Source organism: Athene cunicularia (assembly GCF_003259725.1).
Source record: "Athene cunicularia isolate RWA chromosome 13 unlocalized genomic scaffold, athCun1 chr13_part1, whole genome shotgun sequence".
In the NCBI taxonomy this organism is placed as follows: domain Eukaryota; kingdom Metazoa; phylum Chordata; class Aves; order Strigiformes; family Strigidae; genus Athene; species Athene cunicularia.
The window spans coordinates 5552011-5569337 of NW_020799117.1; the positions used below are offsets into that span (position 1 = coordinate 5552011).

The following is a 17327-nucleotide window of genomic DNA, read 5'->3' on the forward strand; positions in this document are numbered from 1 at the left end:
GCAGAAAAACTTAACGACCTATGTCACTTTGGTAATAAAAAATGGGGAAAAAAACCCAATGACATAGTTGGATTGCTTCAAAGTGCTTTACAGATACTGAAAAAAAATTCAATATAGGATTGACTTGAAATAAGCTAAGCCTCTTGTCAGAAACCCAAATGATAGAAAATCCTAATTTCAATGTAAAGCACAGAGAGCATGCTATACGAATAATCCTCCAATCTGCAGACAAAACTACCCTTCCTGTTCTAGTGACCTCGGGGTCAAAACTAACCAGAATTTTAACCCATACCAAATATATCTGCCTACTTTTGGGGCCTCTGGAAAAGCTGAAAACAGAGTTCTTACTACAATCACAATAAAGCATGATTTTTCCCAAGAAAGCCCCCTGATGCTTTCCGCAACAGTCTTTGTTTCCTTCATTACCTGGGCAGAAAGAGCATTGAAAACACATCGGTGGCACTAAGCTTTCCATTAGTTCATCTTGGGTAGCTACACTGCCTGATTTTTCTACGTTTTGCACTTCCAGTTCAGCAGCACCTGCCAGGAGCAGGTTCAGGGCACCCATCGCCCTGGCAATGTGAAGCACCTCATTCCACCCAGAGCAACTATCCCAGCAACCCCCACTGACCCTACAGGAAAATACAAACTACTGAGCCTAAAAGTAGGTTTTCCTGAAGATGAGTCAAAGGCAACAGGCTGAACTTGGTTCCCTGCTCTAAATCCCCAAATATTAAGACATTTAAAAATTTAACCTAAAAAACAAGCAAACAGAAAAACCCCAAACACAACTGAAAAAATAGGAAACTTCACGGCCACATGTGCCAGCATCACCCATAAACCACACTGCCAAAACAACCCTGCAGCTGAAGATAAAACAAAGTGACAATCTGACCGAAACAGTCACCACTTGGGACAAGTTTCAACAACAGTAATCAGTATTTTACATTCAAGAGAAGCAAAAGTCTAACAAGAAATAAAAAAACCTGTAAGCACACTTATGCACTTCAATAAGATACCAGGGGAGGAGACTCCTTGAAACATAGACTGGTGGAGCTTCAGTGACCTCCAGAGAACCACAAGTGATAGCTTGCATATTCAGCAAGTATGGACAAAATTTCCTTCATTTATTCATGAAATGAATCAAAATAGCCCATGCTAACATGCAGGTGAAACACATAACATACATGAAGAATTGTGTTAGGTTGGTCTGAAGGCTTCAAAAGGTAAAACAATAAGTATAGAAAGGAAGAAAGGTGGAAAACAAAAAGACTTATTTAACAATTAATCTTTTATACTACCAAATAATGCGTGATCAACTGCTGAAGATTAGTGTCATGAAATTTAGCATTAAAATTGAAAGTTCTCTATAAGATACGTAGGTATCTGAACATGTACTTGATATTTTTAGTGGTGGACTCAACTTTTCCTTGCTGACAAGCAAAAATATTATACTTTCTTCAAAATCTGGGACCACAAGTAGCTATAGCTTCTGATAACCTACAGCCATAACTGGAAATTCTGGTTTAATTACATCATCTGGACAGATTCTATTTATCTACCTATCAATTTCGAATGTCTGGTCCTACAACACTAGCTACTACTTTGTAAGATATTATTTATAAAGGATGAAACTGTAATTGGAACTTGATAATGAGTCAAATATTTTAAATTTTGTTTCTAGGGAAATATTCTGAAATACATCAAATTCTTCAGAGAACATTTACTTTATTAAATTACTACTTCTGTTCACTTAATACAGTGTAAAGACTTGTTTGTGATCCAGTGATTTGTTATTGAGATTTCCAATCTCTAAGGCATGAAAACATATGAAGGTTTTGTTTGTTTTTAATACAGTATAACTTCCTACAATTACTATCATACAAGAGAACAGAATTTTATGAAGACAAATCTGAGTCAAAAATACTGGGAGGGGGAAATGGAGGAATAACAGTCTTACAAAAAAAGTAAGCCCAAAATAAAATTTTAATAGAATGAAAAAAATTCCAAAAGGAAAAAGTTTTTCTTTTTATATTAAATAATAGTAATAAAAAAAGATCTCATGCAGTGTGTTTGTAGTTAGGACAGTGTTGCCCAGCAAGTCCTAATGAGTAAGAAAAAAAAGTCTGAAACTAAAAAAATTGTACAATAAAAAAAAAAAAAGAGTCTACTGTTCAAATAAATAGTAAGCAAAATCCATGCATAGTAAAAAATAACTTTGTAGACTTTTGCTTATAACACTTATCTACAAAGAACAAGAGTAAGAAAATATACTTACTGCTATTTATTTTTTAATCTTAGCAGTATCCTTTTTTAAGCTACAAAAGCTGAAGCTCTTAGTATAAGTTCTATGGATTCAACCATTACAAATTACATTAAATATAGCCTACTAAGAAAATAAAATGGAAAGCTCAACAATTTGGTTAATGACACTAATTTCAAATAGTACAGTAGATCCATTAAAACATAGGGATTCAAGGATGACTAGGGAAGGATACGATCAGTGCCTTGGAATATCACACAACCTTTCACCAATTCTCCCATGATGCACCCAACTGACCAGATATCAACTGAAAGTAAAAATGAAATGATCAAATTATGAAATATCATGAACAAAAGTGAGAAAAACAAACAAAAACATCTAGCATCTACAATAAAACACAATGTGGAAAACCAAACTGCTAACATGAATTTTCAATCATATCAACACCAAGTGACTGTTGCTAAGTTTTGTTATTAGCATTCTGTAAAATACAATCAGTGTTTACATATCTGAAACCATGAAGAAGGATACAATCTCTTCCTGGGAACAGGACTTTATGGAGGACCATTTCTGCCATAATGCACCCAACAGACCAGATATCCACTATCATATGTTAGGTGCAACAAGGACAAAAGATTAAAGAGGTTTTTTTAAATACAATTATTTATTTGGAAGCTCACACTGTATTCCTACAGTCCTGCAGATAATTTACTTTTTGTCCCGTACAGAACAGCGTCTACTAGAGTTTGGATCCACATCAGCACTTGCTGTACAACAAGCTGCCTTGCATATTAATGGCAGGTTTTTTTCATTATCAGTGGCCCAGCAAGGTCCCGCAAGTCCCTTGCTTTACACAGTTACACATACACAAAAAACATGGTATCCCCAAGCCCCTGTGATAAAGCAAAAAGGTGCACCAGCACAGAAGTCCAGAGGAGGCAGCTATTACTCCACCACTAGTAAAAATCAGCAGGTAAAACCCCCAAAAATGCAAGTCAAGGACAATTTCCTTGCCAATTTTGCTGCCTAAAAATTCAATAGATAACAGCTGTATTGTTTTTAATAATGTAACACCTAGCCTCTGAGTGCCATGCAGATTTAAGAGAGTATAAGGCATGGTTTATGATAGGGGTCTGAAACTGATTTTAATAATCTAATATGCAAAAGGGGACAGACTGTCGAAAGAAGATGCTTCAGAATAAAATCACACTGATAAAAGGGCTTATTGTTTACATATTGATGTGGGTTTTTTTTTTTTTAATATCATGCAGCATGACTCAACAGTGGTTTGTAGAATAAAAAAATGGCAACAAGACAATGGGACAACACATGAAAAGATAATAGCAAGGGAGAGGAAGCAGTAGATGTTCAATGGAGATAGGCACATAGAGCAGAAAACTTATTATATTCTCCAAAATTATTGCAGTGTAGTTTTTGTTATTTCCAATACCATGATTAACACACTTAAACAACAGACATGACAGGGGGAAACCAGCTCTCCCTCCCCCTTTTAAAGGCATTATGTTCTGAGACAGATGCTCTTTAGACAAAAACCAAGAAGCATTACTCCAGCAACTTACCGTTCTCTTTATATCCCATCCCAAGGATAACCTCTGGTGCTCTGTAATATCGTGTTACTACATATGGAGTCATCATAAAGTTTGTACACGCTGTTCTCGCCAGTCCAAAATCAAGGATTTTGAGTGTACAATCTGATTTTACTACTATGTTGCTGGGTTTCAAATCCTAACAAGAAATTACTTCAGTTAAGGAAGGACCAACATGCTGAATAATACACCCCCCCCTTCACAGTCAATGTATGTCACCAATTCACTTTAACAGCTGCAAATTCCTGCTCTGATAGATCTGCTTTATACACAGGCTAGAGACAAGATAAATGCTACACAGCTAAGTACTCGAAAAAATTCAGAGAAAAACAGAATCAAAGCTGATTGCAAAGTCTTATTTTACCCATTTATGCACTGACAGTACAGTCAGTCCTACAACTGTCTGTATATATGCACAATACGTACATAAATCTGCTTCCTTTCACACATTAAGTGGACATATTTTGGGTATGAATAGCTGCATGGTAAAAGAGTTCCAAATACTGCCATTATTAGGGTACAGATCATAAAGACAACATCATGAATTGGGCAAGTATCTGTAGGAAAAGGAGTTTCTTAACACACAAAGCATTAATAAGTGCATTTGTTAATGACAGACAAGCCACCTGCGTTATAGAGATCAGCAAATTTCTCAGAATTAGGATGTAGGGAAAACACAGTTACCCAATAGGTGAGGAGAGAAACAAGATACTGTAGGAGATATGTCTCATGGGAAGAGCCATTATTGCACCCAAAGGAATACACAGTTAGGGAAAAACTAGAATAATTGGGTTTTAGTCAGAAAACTACAGAAGTAGACAAATTGCAGATGTACATTTAATTCTGCTCAAATGCTGGACTTCGTTTCAACCACATGAACCATGTTCTCAGGTACAGAACTTCCTTTTCTTAAAGGAGATGGGGACATGCAAATAATTCATGTGGGAAAGCAACAAATCTTCTGCAGAACACTGAGTGTACTGTTTGCTCACAGACTGAGTAGTTTCTAGATGTAATTTCTACTGTTCCATTCCTTCTGAACTATCCCAGCTCTGTTCCTTTCCTAGCCTGGTTTCTTTTCAAAATGAACTCTCAATCTAATTAATCAAGAATTGCCACTCCAGAAAGGTCATTTTGTTTTGATCCCACTCTAGCCTGATCTAATTCTCACCACTTTAGCTCCTCTATTCAAATAAACTTCACACTGCTGCTCAGCTATCCACAGTGCAGTTCCTCTTGTTGCCCATCTTCCTGTTCAACCAGTATCCCTTCTGCTGTTCACTCTGCTACCTATCAACTCAAATTTCTCAGCAAATATTGCATCTTTCCTTTATCTCCAAATCACAGTCAACATGTCAGGCGGAGTTCAGCTGGAGTTCCAGCCCTTCCATAATTTTAGGACAGCCGAGTCTGGACACAGGCTTAAGCCAACTACTATATATAAACTTCCTTGCTAATACTACAGGATTTTCATGGTAGATTCCAGCAAAGTAAGGAAGCAGATCTGTTGTAATTTATACAGCATGTCAGTTATGTTTATGGATTGAACATAAATAATAAAAAAAGGCAAGTTCAACTACAACTAGATAAGAGTTTTCAGTTGCCAGGCAAAAAAGAAATAAATTTAAAAGGTAAGTGTGTCCAGGAAGTAGGGGAAGGAAAAGAACAGAGAACAAGCAGAACTGTCAAACAGACTAGTGATGAAATTAATTAAAAAAAAAAAAAAAGAAAAGAGCAGCAGTAAAAGAACAGAAGCCAAGAGCTATATGAAGTCTGCACAGGACTTTGAAATTCTGATCATTTACAAACTTTATTTTTCAGAATCACAGAATGGTTGAGGCTGGAAGGGACCTCTGGAGGTCACCTGCTTCATGCCCTGCTCAAGCAGGGCCACCTACAGCCAGCTGCCCTGGGCCATGGCCAGACGACTTTTCAATACCTCCAACAATAGAGAAATTTAAGAGGTAATAATTTAACTACTAAATTTTAGAGATTCATTCTTTAGTAATTTGAAAGGTCCACAGATACTCATGTTTTATCTTTAAATTAGTTTGGCATTAAATCCATGAAGATAATCTGATTTAAGATCTATTTACAACACAGTTTTTATCTTTGAACTAGAAACAATCTTCAGGTTTAATAACATTCTTACGAAAGAAACATACTTCTGAAATAGCAACCCCTTACCTTCCCCCTGACTCATTAAGAAAATCTGTGTTCATAAAGAGTGTTGTTAATGATCTAATACTACCTACTCTGTGGATGATACCAGCTGAGTGGAGATGTTTGATACCACATAGCATTTGGTAGAGTAGATAAGACATTCTTTCATGATCCAATTCCATATGAATAACCTGGCACAAATTTGCATCCATCAGCTCCATAACCAAATATCTAAAGCACAAAAAAGAAAGCATTAAGAAAACTCTTATTTATACATCAGGCTTAAGCTTAACATAAAAGATGTTTAATAAAAGTCAACTACTTTGCTAACTTATGAGTCAAAAAGCTTACGATTAAAAAAAATAATAATACATGGCCACAATTTCAAAATCAAATATCTATTCAAATAGTCTTACTATTAAAAATTAAGTGTTCAATAGTCCATCACAAGAGATGACAATTCCAGTTTTATAAACAGCAGTACAGAAGAATAATTCTGAGGTTATGCAGCATGAAAACACTAAGACTGACTGAAGCTGATGCAGAAATTGCAGATACTGCAATGTGTCAAAAAATGATGCTTCCTTTGTATTTTAATTTTTTTAAAAATAAGAAAATTAAGAAAAGCACAGTAAGAACTAAGGAGGAATGATTCTTTTTCAAGTTAAAATATCATCTGCTCACCTGCCTCAGACTCACAAGCTCCCCCATTTACCCAAAAAAACCCTATGAATATCCCACCAATTAAATCGTCATGAATCCCTTCTAGCCCAATTGACACAGCTTGCATAAAAAAGAAACAGTCAGTACTTAATTGAGGCCAAAAATACTGTTGTGCTGATGGGACTGGCATGCCAAAAAATGGTATCATGTTATCCAGACCATATTATCCTGAGGTGACCCATTTAGCTGAAGGACAATGGACACAAACTAGATGCATATGCAATCAACAAATGGCAAATGGATGAATAAAAGGTAAATAAATATTTTTTTTATTTCCCATTTCCATCTTACACATGTACTGCAACAACTTTTTTGGTCTTTCTTGAAAAAAATCTGGAAATAAAGACTATTCAAATTTTAAACTCAGCTTTTAACTACCCTCTTATTTTCAAAGTGCGAAGTCTGTAGGATATTGGAAATACAGCTCCAGGGCTTAGGGCAGCATTTGTCAGGAGAACTAAAACAAAAAAATCTAGTACTTACACATCCTGAAATTCTTCTAGTGACTTCTGCGGTGTAAATACATTTAATAAACTAATTATCTATAAAATAAAAATAAACATTAGAAGAAACTTCCACTTTAATCACATAAAAATCCACTATTGCAGAGGCTACTATTCAAAAATCCAAATGCACGCTGTTACTATATACAATTTGAATGTTACTTGGCTTCACTTAATTCACATGTGCTGAAAAACTGCCAATTCAGAAATAGTTCAAAACTGCAGCATGGATGCCAAAGGAACTAAGACAGGACAAAACCACTTTTTTCTTTTTAAAGTTATATGACACCTATCTCCCTCCTCAGTGCCTAGAATATATCCCAAATCCTAAATGATGTCTTATTTTAAATCACATGTGCAAGAAATTTTTACCAAGGCTGTCCAAGAACACGTACACAGAGGTGCCCCACACCACCCCATTAAACTTAGATGATGTACTATTTCCAGAAGAACTGCTAAAATTACTGTACTGCCATCTTTAATAACCTTTTTACTTTTATTCTGCTACTTCTGGACTTCACCAAAAGCTTGCTTAAAAATCAATCCCAAAAGGCTAGTTGATTCCAGTAAGTCTGAGACCTGAGTGCACAACTTCAAAAATCAGTAATGTTTCTAGTTCACGTTAGTATCAAAACAACAGTCACATAAACCTTATATTCTTGTACTAGAACGCTGAAGTATTGATTAAGGCTTGTTATTTTAGAAGGTTCAAAGATTTTAAAATATATGTGTATTGTCCATACTATTTCACTTCTGTTTATCAACTAATTGTTAGACAGTGCTGCATCCCTGCACACTCCATCAGTTAAGCACTGCATTTAATAAAAATCTTGTCTAAATTCAGATTTAACTACAGAGCAGTTACAAGAGCCAAACCCACAAAGAAACCCACTGCCAAGCAGGCTTTGCTGCTGTGTGACTTAAAGTGCAAATGCAATAAAGCACGGCCTGCTCTATAAATCTGACACTGATGGTAAACCTATACCAACAACGCAGCAAAAACCTCCTCCTTGTGGCACCTCATACTCCAGACAGCTCACCCAAGAACTTAACCATGCATTGTGGAGAACTGCATTACCCACAGCAAACCTTGCCAGTCTTTCACTATTTTTCCATTACTTTGATTACTAACAGCAAGTAGGAGAACAAATCTTGAGCTTTTTTGACAACCTAGAGTAATGAGGGAGAGAAATATAAAGCCAAACTTACATTTTTGTGATTGACGCATTTTAAAAGAACAAGCTCTCTGTAAGCCCTTTTTGCGTGGGTTTGATTCTGAAAAGGACGACTCAGCTTCTTTACAGCAACATTTATTCCAAGGACTGTATCAAACGCAGCACTAGAAGTTTTCAAAGACAAACAAGTTAAAGTCTTTTTGAGGGAGAGGACAAAAGGGAGACAGGAGGAAAAAATTCAAGATTCAAGACAAAGCATATCCACTAAGCTGTTTATATTAACTTCATCTAATTTTCATCTAGAAAATAAACACCCCTTAAAATCTATACATCCTTTAATAAATACAAATGGTTAAACAGACATCACTGACACTCAACAGAAGTCTTCCTGCCCTCCTTTCTGTCTTAAAACTGATTCTGCTGACTAAAGACTTACATTCAAAATTGCGTTCTAAAAATATTTGGAGCTTAATTGAAATCAAGAAGCATCTCAGTTGCCTAATCTGTATATTTGGAGTATTTTCTTGAACTGTCACTGACTGACAATCATTTAGTCATTTGCAAGAGAAATTTCTCTTTGCTGAAGGAGAGTCACAACCATGTCACCATGACCCGTTCTGCAGGCATCAATACTCTCCTCTATGTGGATAGTTTACAGTTATAAACAATTGTAGTGCCTAGTAAAAAATTACATTCATCATCTGGTTTTGGAAAAAAAAAAAATTGAGAATTATGGAAAACTAAGATTGCAGGGAGCAACACAAGAGTTTAAATGTGAACATGGCCATTAATCTTAATCTTGTTTTTCAGTTCCTTCCTCCTCCGCAGTTTGAGGCCAAGGTATAAACTTGATTTAACAACTGTAAGAATCTAAAGCTAAATTATCTGTATATGCAGAATGAGACTAAAGTGGAAATACTCTTCATTAACACACAGACTATTTGTCAAAATATATGTGAATGTATATCACAAACTGCTTAAGAGTTCCAATCTTTAAGTAGTTCCAGTTTTAAATAAGGATTCCTATATTACTCTATTTCCATTTAATGTTACTTTAAGGTACAGAAGAATTCTCATTCACATATATTTTCCGAGCTCTTTGCGAGCTCCTTCCTTATCTTGTCAAGACATGTACAAGGACCATCACATTGCAGTACTCTCAGAAAAAAGTACAGCTCCCTGTTGTAACAATATCCAAATTAAACGCAGCTTACCAGCATCGTGACCGCTTTCCCTACTGGAAAAAGCAATAGCACCACAAAGCAGGGTTCACCCATGAGATGAGTTGTCTTGGAGAGCACGTCCCAGATTACATGTCCCAAATTTGAATCTATGTGCCACTTGCACTAAAGGATTGTTAGCATTTATTTCTGCTTAGTTCTGTGAAATATGCAAGTCATTATTCAATGACATGATCTCTGATTTAAAGCCTTTATGTCTGTGCAAAACAAAACATAAAATGGGAGGAAGGCGACTGGCCAGACAGCTGGAAAAATTATTTTCCTCCCAAATATGAAAGCACTGATGTTTCAGTATGCACTTCACTGAGATGTTATATGTAAATTAAAACAGTTTGCATATGTTAATGACTAACTACACCTGGTAATTAATAGAAAATCATTAACCAACAGAGGCTGCGTGAATTAGCTGTTCAAGTCAATCATAGGTCAGCAGTGGACAAAGGAGCAATTTTAGGGGAAGTATCCCTTTGATCTGACAAATCAGGTATATGTCAAGGCTCACTCTGAGCACATGTGAAGGACTCCACCTAAACCTCTTTATTTTGCTTATTTACATGAATGTGACCAATATTGGAGCTCAAAAAGAAAAATTTCTTAACGAAAATGAAACTGTCTGCTACCTACACAATCCAAGGGGAAAGAATTAAAACCAGACTGGTAGAAGACAAAAAATGGTAAAAAATTGTGTAAGCATGCATTTACTTAATTTACCAAGAAAAAAAAAGGACAGAAGATTACCGGTATTAATACCAAGGCCACACTTCTGAATATGATACAATTTTACATAAACTAACAAAAAAAAAATTATGGATGTAATTGGTGTTACATTTCTTTCCCTGTCCCAGCTCATTTGAATTCAAAATAGATTTTTTCAATATTGCAACTGTTTCAGTCACAGATATTTAAAAAGTGCATTTGCCAGAGTCTACCCAGTCATCATCTTGGCTACTAACATAATGTCGACAAATATTTCAGCATTTGGTATCATGAAAGAATTTCAGTGTCTATCCCACCATATAACAGCAATTCCAATTTGATCACAGTGAATTGTAGTAGGGTCTTCACTGTACTTGCGATAGCTTTGCATCTTGAGCAAACGTTTAATATTAACAGTAGTGATGCCACATACATGATAAAACTATTAACAAAACACGACCTAAATTACAGTAGGAAATCACTCTTCATTTCTGTAGGCAAATAACTTCCACTTTCAACTGCAAGATGCTACTGCTATGGACTCTTGCTCTGCCAGTTCCACTTCACTAACTCTTTCCCTGCTGTCTAAACAGGATTTTGCAAATAATAACAAACTTATCCCAACCATTTCTTCAAATTCAACTGTACATAAAGTTATCAACACAAAGCTGTGCTGTAAGATCATGGCTTTGCTGCATTGCATGACAAAAGAAATTTGCTAGAACAGAAAAAAAGTCAGATTCACTAGAAAGTTTCGGAAATCAAGGACAAGAAAGGAAAAGAGATAATCAGGAAGACAAAAATTATTTCAAAAGAATAATTTTGTGTGATTATGCAGTCCTAAATGGATTATAAGACTTCAAATGTATTAATACTTAGTAACAAAGAAGTGCAGAAAGTCATGTATAAAAGTGTACTTTAATATGAAATACAACAGGTATATCCAATTTCCCTCCTACCATGTTTGCACTGTGAGGAAGAAATCCCTCTACATAACAACTGAGTTACTTTTTTATCTTCCTAGAGCTTTCATTTATCACCTTTTCCCAAGTATGTATTTCTAAAACATTTTGTATTTTAAAACATTTTTCTACATTTTAATATCAAAGAAAAAATAAGAAGCAGCAATACCAATGGAGTTTCCCATTCATATTTTGATTTAAAAAAATAGAAAAACTCAGAGCTCTCCTAGCTGAAGTAACACACGATATTAAAAATTTCTCACCAAAAAATAAAATCTACACACAAAGCTCCAGAAATACTTTTCCTAATTATGTTAAACACTGCATGATTAAAAAAAAAAAAAAAGCATCACATCTGAGTGCTACACTAATGACTGGACAATTTTTCCAGCCAAATACAACAGAATAGCACTCATCTTACACTGAGTTTTCTACATCCTAGTAGTTTATATCTTTCCTTTGTGTTTTTAAGAGTTTAGGAATTTTAGGAGAAATTAAGATTTGGCACCTTCTTAAACCTGGACATAGTTTTCAGGTATTTCACAGGAAGATAAAAGTTGATACAATGCTTCACTCTGTTGTTCCATAAATCAAGTGTTCTCAAAACAAGTCAATAAATCACAGCATTCCTTCTTCCTCCCAAAACATTGACCTTAACACAACCCTAACTTCATTTTGAAGCAGACACCTAGTTTAAGTCATATAGTTTAGAAATGCACTACTTCTAATGAAAGGAGAAATGCTTACAACCACTCTAAATTTCTGCATGCCATCTAGAACAAGCACAACTTTAAGAATATTTATACCTGGAATATGTTAGCACTATACTAGGTCTTACCCAGACATGAATAACCAAGATCTAGTATGCCTATCCACTCATCACTCAACCCACTAAGGAAGAATGAAGTATGGTCTTCTGATTTTGCTTATTTTTCACCTATTAGCGGAGCAATGTGGGTATCTAATTTAAAAATAAAGGCACATTCTCACAAAAAAAAGCACTCTTTTCCTACATATATAACTTATTATGGTTATGAAAAAACAAATAGAAACGGGCAGGTGCTGTATAAGGAGCTGCTCACAATACATGAGTCATCACACTTATTCTGAAGGATTTATAGATGAAGAGAAACTGCAGACTGGATTTAAAGCATGAACAGCCCACCATGTGTTGTGATTTAGTCTAATATTAGAGGTTTCCTGAGCATGCTTGCTTCCCTGTGTAAGGAATTAAAAACCGCATCAATAAACATTTCTGCTGTTACCAAGTAAGTTTGGCCCAACAAAATACGGGCTGGCACAAAGTGGTGCAGAATGGATTGCTGCAGTCTAAAAAACATTTGAAAGTGTTTACCTTTAGCTGGCCCAGAGGTGTGGTGCCATACAAGAGACTAAGGTTCAGGATCAGCCTAACGACTCTCACGTCCTGGGCCAGTGGAGGCTGGACACATAGCTGAGGTGACACACCAAGGAAGAGCCGGCCAGCCCAACCCCTCACACAGCATCCCTTTCTGGTTAATCCATGGAGTGACAATGACACTGATTTGCCTCATCCTGCCAGTTAATGGCAAGGCACTGCATTGATGGCTCCTAGAAACGGACAGGAGTGATCGGGAATAAAAGGGGGGGAAGAAAGGGGGCCGTGATGAAGAAACGAGTAAAACCCAGAATCGTTCACCATCACATTGTCATACCTTACACTGCAATATCATAACTACAGGGGGAATGCGAGAACTAGAAACAGAAAAATAGGTTTGCACATGAACTATAGCAAGCAGGTGTTTTAGAACATATTTACTCCATAACCCTGTAGCAAGACAGAAATGATCATCAGTATTTTACATTCTGGCACCTCTATCAGGAATACATTCAAATTTTAGTTTATATTTATAGCTTTTTATCTTTATTTAAATAAAGTATTTATTACTCACCAAACAATGCCCTGTGCCCCTGATCCTATGGGCTTCAATTGCTGGTAACGTTTTAGTACAGTGAATGTTGAATCTGCAACTTGAACACTGTAAAACTGACTATCACATTTACTGTCACTCATGGTGTAGTGTCATGTAGTTTTCTCTCTCGAGGACCTGGTAAAGTTTTCAAGATCTTAAAGAAAAAGAAAGACAACAAAAGTTCAATCTCTCACTAATTTCAAGCAGACAAGATGAAAAATATATTATACATATTTTAATACATATGATTTTTTCAATAGAAGACCATTAAATAAGCATTCTTTCAACTTCATATATTACCACTAATGAAAAATACTTGCAGACAAAGAGCAAATAATTACAGCCTTCACAGCTTTAAGTAAATACATGTTTCTATTCCAATGCTTGAAACAAAAAGCAGCTAAGTAAACAACTGTATAAACAAACAAAACCACCCAAATTCAGCAACTCTACTACTTGAAGGCTACTCCCTAACTTAGAGCTACTACTGTGTGCTAGGACTGTATTGATTTCTGTATTACAGAGAAAAAAATCTGTCTTTCAAACACTGATAAGGCAGATAAAAGCAGGAGCAGAAACCCATGGAGTCCACATACGCAGAAGGAAACAGGGTTTCAATAAAATACTTAATTACAACTGCAAAACAGGTTTGAAACCAAACAACTGCCCTCAAAATCCCCAAGACTAATGCAGTTTCTCCAACATCCCTTTCAGCCTAGTTCAGGAGGAAATTTCAAGCAGGGCTCTGCCTCCTCACCTCAGCCAGGCAACCCTTCCCCGATTCATACCTATCGCAACCCACTTTCCCTCCCATTTTAAACACACCATAACACCCTATGCCATCAGTCAGTGTACCTACAGTCCTACAAGAATGAGAGGTCTGTGCCATAGTTTGAAAGAGACTGTCATGCCATAATAGACAGTAAAGTATATCCATCTGTCAAGAATGAATTAGAGGTAGGTAATTACATCTGAGACCAAGGTAATGGACTAAACCTCTTCAGCTCTAAAGTGCTCCAGTAACAAGCACAGACCTCCAGTTTTCCCGGCCTCCACCGCTCTTCCAAACCTTACAAGAGAATTCAGTAATTACTGAAGAGGTCTCTAACAAAGTCTCAAATTTTTAATCTCATGTTCACTGTGACAAATAGTGTCATTACAGCTCAGAGTAAATTGCACCATCAAGTGTTCCTTGAAAGAGGAAATGAAAGCAGATCACCTTCCCCCGGAGCAGCTGTCCTAACCACCGGCTGTACAATGTCTGCTTTAGCTAAAGAAAGAGCAGCTAGTCCCTCTCTCTTCGCTGACCTACAGAATATTTGTGAGCCAATGCAAAACAGGAAAGCCTTAAAAGCAACCCAGAAGCCCATCCTAGAAGAGCATACAGCCACACAAATAGCTCTCAGTTGTTTCAAGAATTAGAATTTGGATGTCTCTCTTCCTAGGTGTACATAGGAAGAAGCACCATCTTTTCCATGGCTTAAGCCAGCAGATGAACTCCAAGAAATCTGCAAATAAAACAGGTGGAAGACCTACGAATCCTAACAAAGACCAGGCTTAAACTGAACTGATAATGGTTAGTCTTAAGGGATTCTCAAGAAATGTCTCGAGTACCTTCTACCTTCTAGTTTCTCAAAATCTAAGCAACATTTTAAGAAATATTCAACTTGACCACCTCTGGCAGCAATTTAGACACTAAATTTCCTTGATATTTCCTCTTAGAAGCTTAAGAAAAAAAACAGAGGAGAAAGGCTCAGCAAAGGGAAAATGTGAGCTATCAACTTTCTGCCTCTGCCACAGCAGTAGTAGCAAGGGAAAAATTACACCTCCAATATAATATTTTTAGGGGCAGTCAGATGCAGCTCCACAATCAACTCGGACTAAAGTGAGACCAAAATGCTGCCTTAAGAGGCACTCCCAACCTTTCCTATTACATCTCAGGAAAAGTCCCACTCTTCTTTCTGACCCTTTTCATTACTCCAAAGCTATGGACTCCGAGGTACCAAATTTTCTGATTAACAGTCCCTGAGCAGCCATGGTATTTTCAGTGAATACGAAAGGTACGGCTGAAAGGGCACGATCCTATCTCTGAAAAGGGCTTGCAGAACAAAACCAAGCAAGTATAGGTTTTGCATAAGCTGGGTATCAAGTTAAAGATCAGATAGTTACACTAGAACTATACCTCCTCATGGGTTAACGAAACACTTTTCTGTAACAGTGATAAAGTAGTAGGAGAAAAGGAAGTTATCCTGAACCAGAGAAACCCTCCTTTTAAGGAACCTTGTGTGCACAAAGCCATCTTTTAAAAATCATTTAGAGATCAGGATAAGCTCTCTCTTTAGACAAGACCCAAAGAGGGAATTAGGCATCACAACATACAAGTTTCATGTGTTCTGACATCCTTTGCAACTCACTATGCTAAGCACCTGGCCTCCCCATAAAATGAGCCCTAATTTTCACTTGGGCTGTAAGCTGCCTGGATGCATCAAGAGATACCTTATCTCAGACACACGCATTAATGTAAAATTAGGTGCCACAGGATTGTAGCTGTTCACAGGACTTCAGACAATCTATTTGGGGGGCAAGATCCCCCAAATAAAAACAGAATTGCCATTGCTCAAGGGAAAAGTGTATCAGGCAAGTTAAGTTTTTTAATCCTGAGCTGTTACTCTCCTACCTGAAATTATTCAACTAATCACTCCAAGTAACATACTCCACATTCCATACAGGAATTTTTTTGAAATAGGCAATATTGCCATAATTGGGTTCCTAGCTGCAGCTGCACCAAATAGAACCAGCACCAAAACAGAAAGTCACAGGACAGTCAGCAAACATACTTCTACTTATTGATAATAGCATGTTACTGAATCACAATGTTTCAAGATGTTTTTCTATTTGAGAACATGCAGAAAATGAATATAAATTGAGTGGTGTTGTTTGGGGGTTTTTTTAAATTCACATGTAGGAAATTTACAGGAGCGGTTTTCAACCTCTAGTTCATGAAAGTTAACTAGAAAAATAACCAATGCACCAAACCTACCATCAGTAGGCTTATGAGTTGTTACACAGAACTCCACTAAGAAATTTTTAGAAGTTGAAAGCAACTGCACTATAGCATACATCCTGTATTAAACAGTCACTTCCCTAAAAGGTATTTATTACAATGGCAACTTATTATTAACCAGATCTTTCCTCTGGATATCTTCATGTCAAAAGCTTCTGAAACAAACAGGTTGTAGTGGTTGAGAACACATTCCCAGGGTTGTTTTGGCTACAGAAATGTTATTACTGACAAAGAAACATAGGAACATGAAGAAACTTACCTTGACTTTTAAGCTAAAATTCTACTACTTAAAGAATGATAAGACAATGAACAAACATATATATATTTATGAAAAGGTATGGAAATTCTGTGCAGAAAATCTCTCCCCATTCTTATTCACCCCTAGAAATGCTCTTCAAATCCAGGTGTGCCCTTTTAAAGACTATTATTCAATCGCGTTGGGGGTTTTCTTTAATCTTTACAGCAATATATATCAACAGGTATGAGTCCAACTACAAAACCACAGTGAGTTGCCTCGTACTCCTCTACTCACAACTCCTAGCCAGTGTTACCAAAGGTAAGTGTAGCAAAGCAGTAGCCCAGAAACGTCAATCGGTTACAGCAGAGCGTAGCGGTACTCTGCATCTGTTCAGCTCTCTGAAAAGTCAACCTTTTTCTTTAAGCCACCCAAACTATTACTGACCAAAGATTTTACCAAATACCTGTAACAGTATCACTCATACACCGCAGACAAACACTGGGTGTATCTCGGCACCACTTCTGAGGCAAGTCGGTGGGACAAGGGAAAAAGTTTAAATGTGCATCTGCTGTAACCAATTACGCTGTTGTACAATTATGTAACTGCCACATAACTAAGATCACTTCTTACATCCCTTCTAAAACTTCTGCTGAGAAATTGCTCCGGCTCGGGAGGAAGCTCACGTTCGCTCCCACCGCACCGAGCGGGGCGCGCAGCGCGGGCCTCTCCCTGTCTCTTAT

The 17327-nt window shown here is 36.7% G+C and overlaps 1 protein-coding gene across 3 annotated transcripts in view; it reads right to left on the reverse strand.

Annotated features, from left to right (window-relative positions):
* Positions 1 to 17327, reverse strand: part of MAPK9 (mitogen-activated protein kinase 9) — a 53916-nt gene that overhangs the window by 12867 nt on the left and 23722 nt on the right. For 2 of the 3 annotated variants that reach the window (XM_026857974.1, XM_026857976.1), the window contains exons 3-8: positions 13265 to 13439; positions 8469 to 8598; positions 7240 to 7298; positions 6126 to 6264; positions 3844 to 4009; positions 2499 to 2570 (exon numbers count right to left, since the gene is read on the reverse strand). In XM_026857974.1, coding sequence (XP_026713775.1) covers positions 2499 to 2570; positions 3844 to 4009; positions 6126 to 6264; positions 7240 to 7298; positions 8469 to 8598; positions 13265 to 13386 — 688 coding nt within the window. In that variant the 5' untranslated portion in view covers positions 13387 to 13439. Of the gene's footprint in view, positions 1 to 2498; positions 2571 to 2794; positions 2867 to 3843; positions 4010 to 6125; positions 6265 to 7239; positions 7299 to 8468; positions 8599 to 13264; positions 13440 to 17327 lie in introns of all 3 variants that reach the window. The other variant, XM_026857975.1, reaches the window with a different exon arrangement.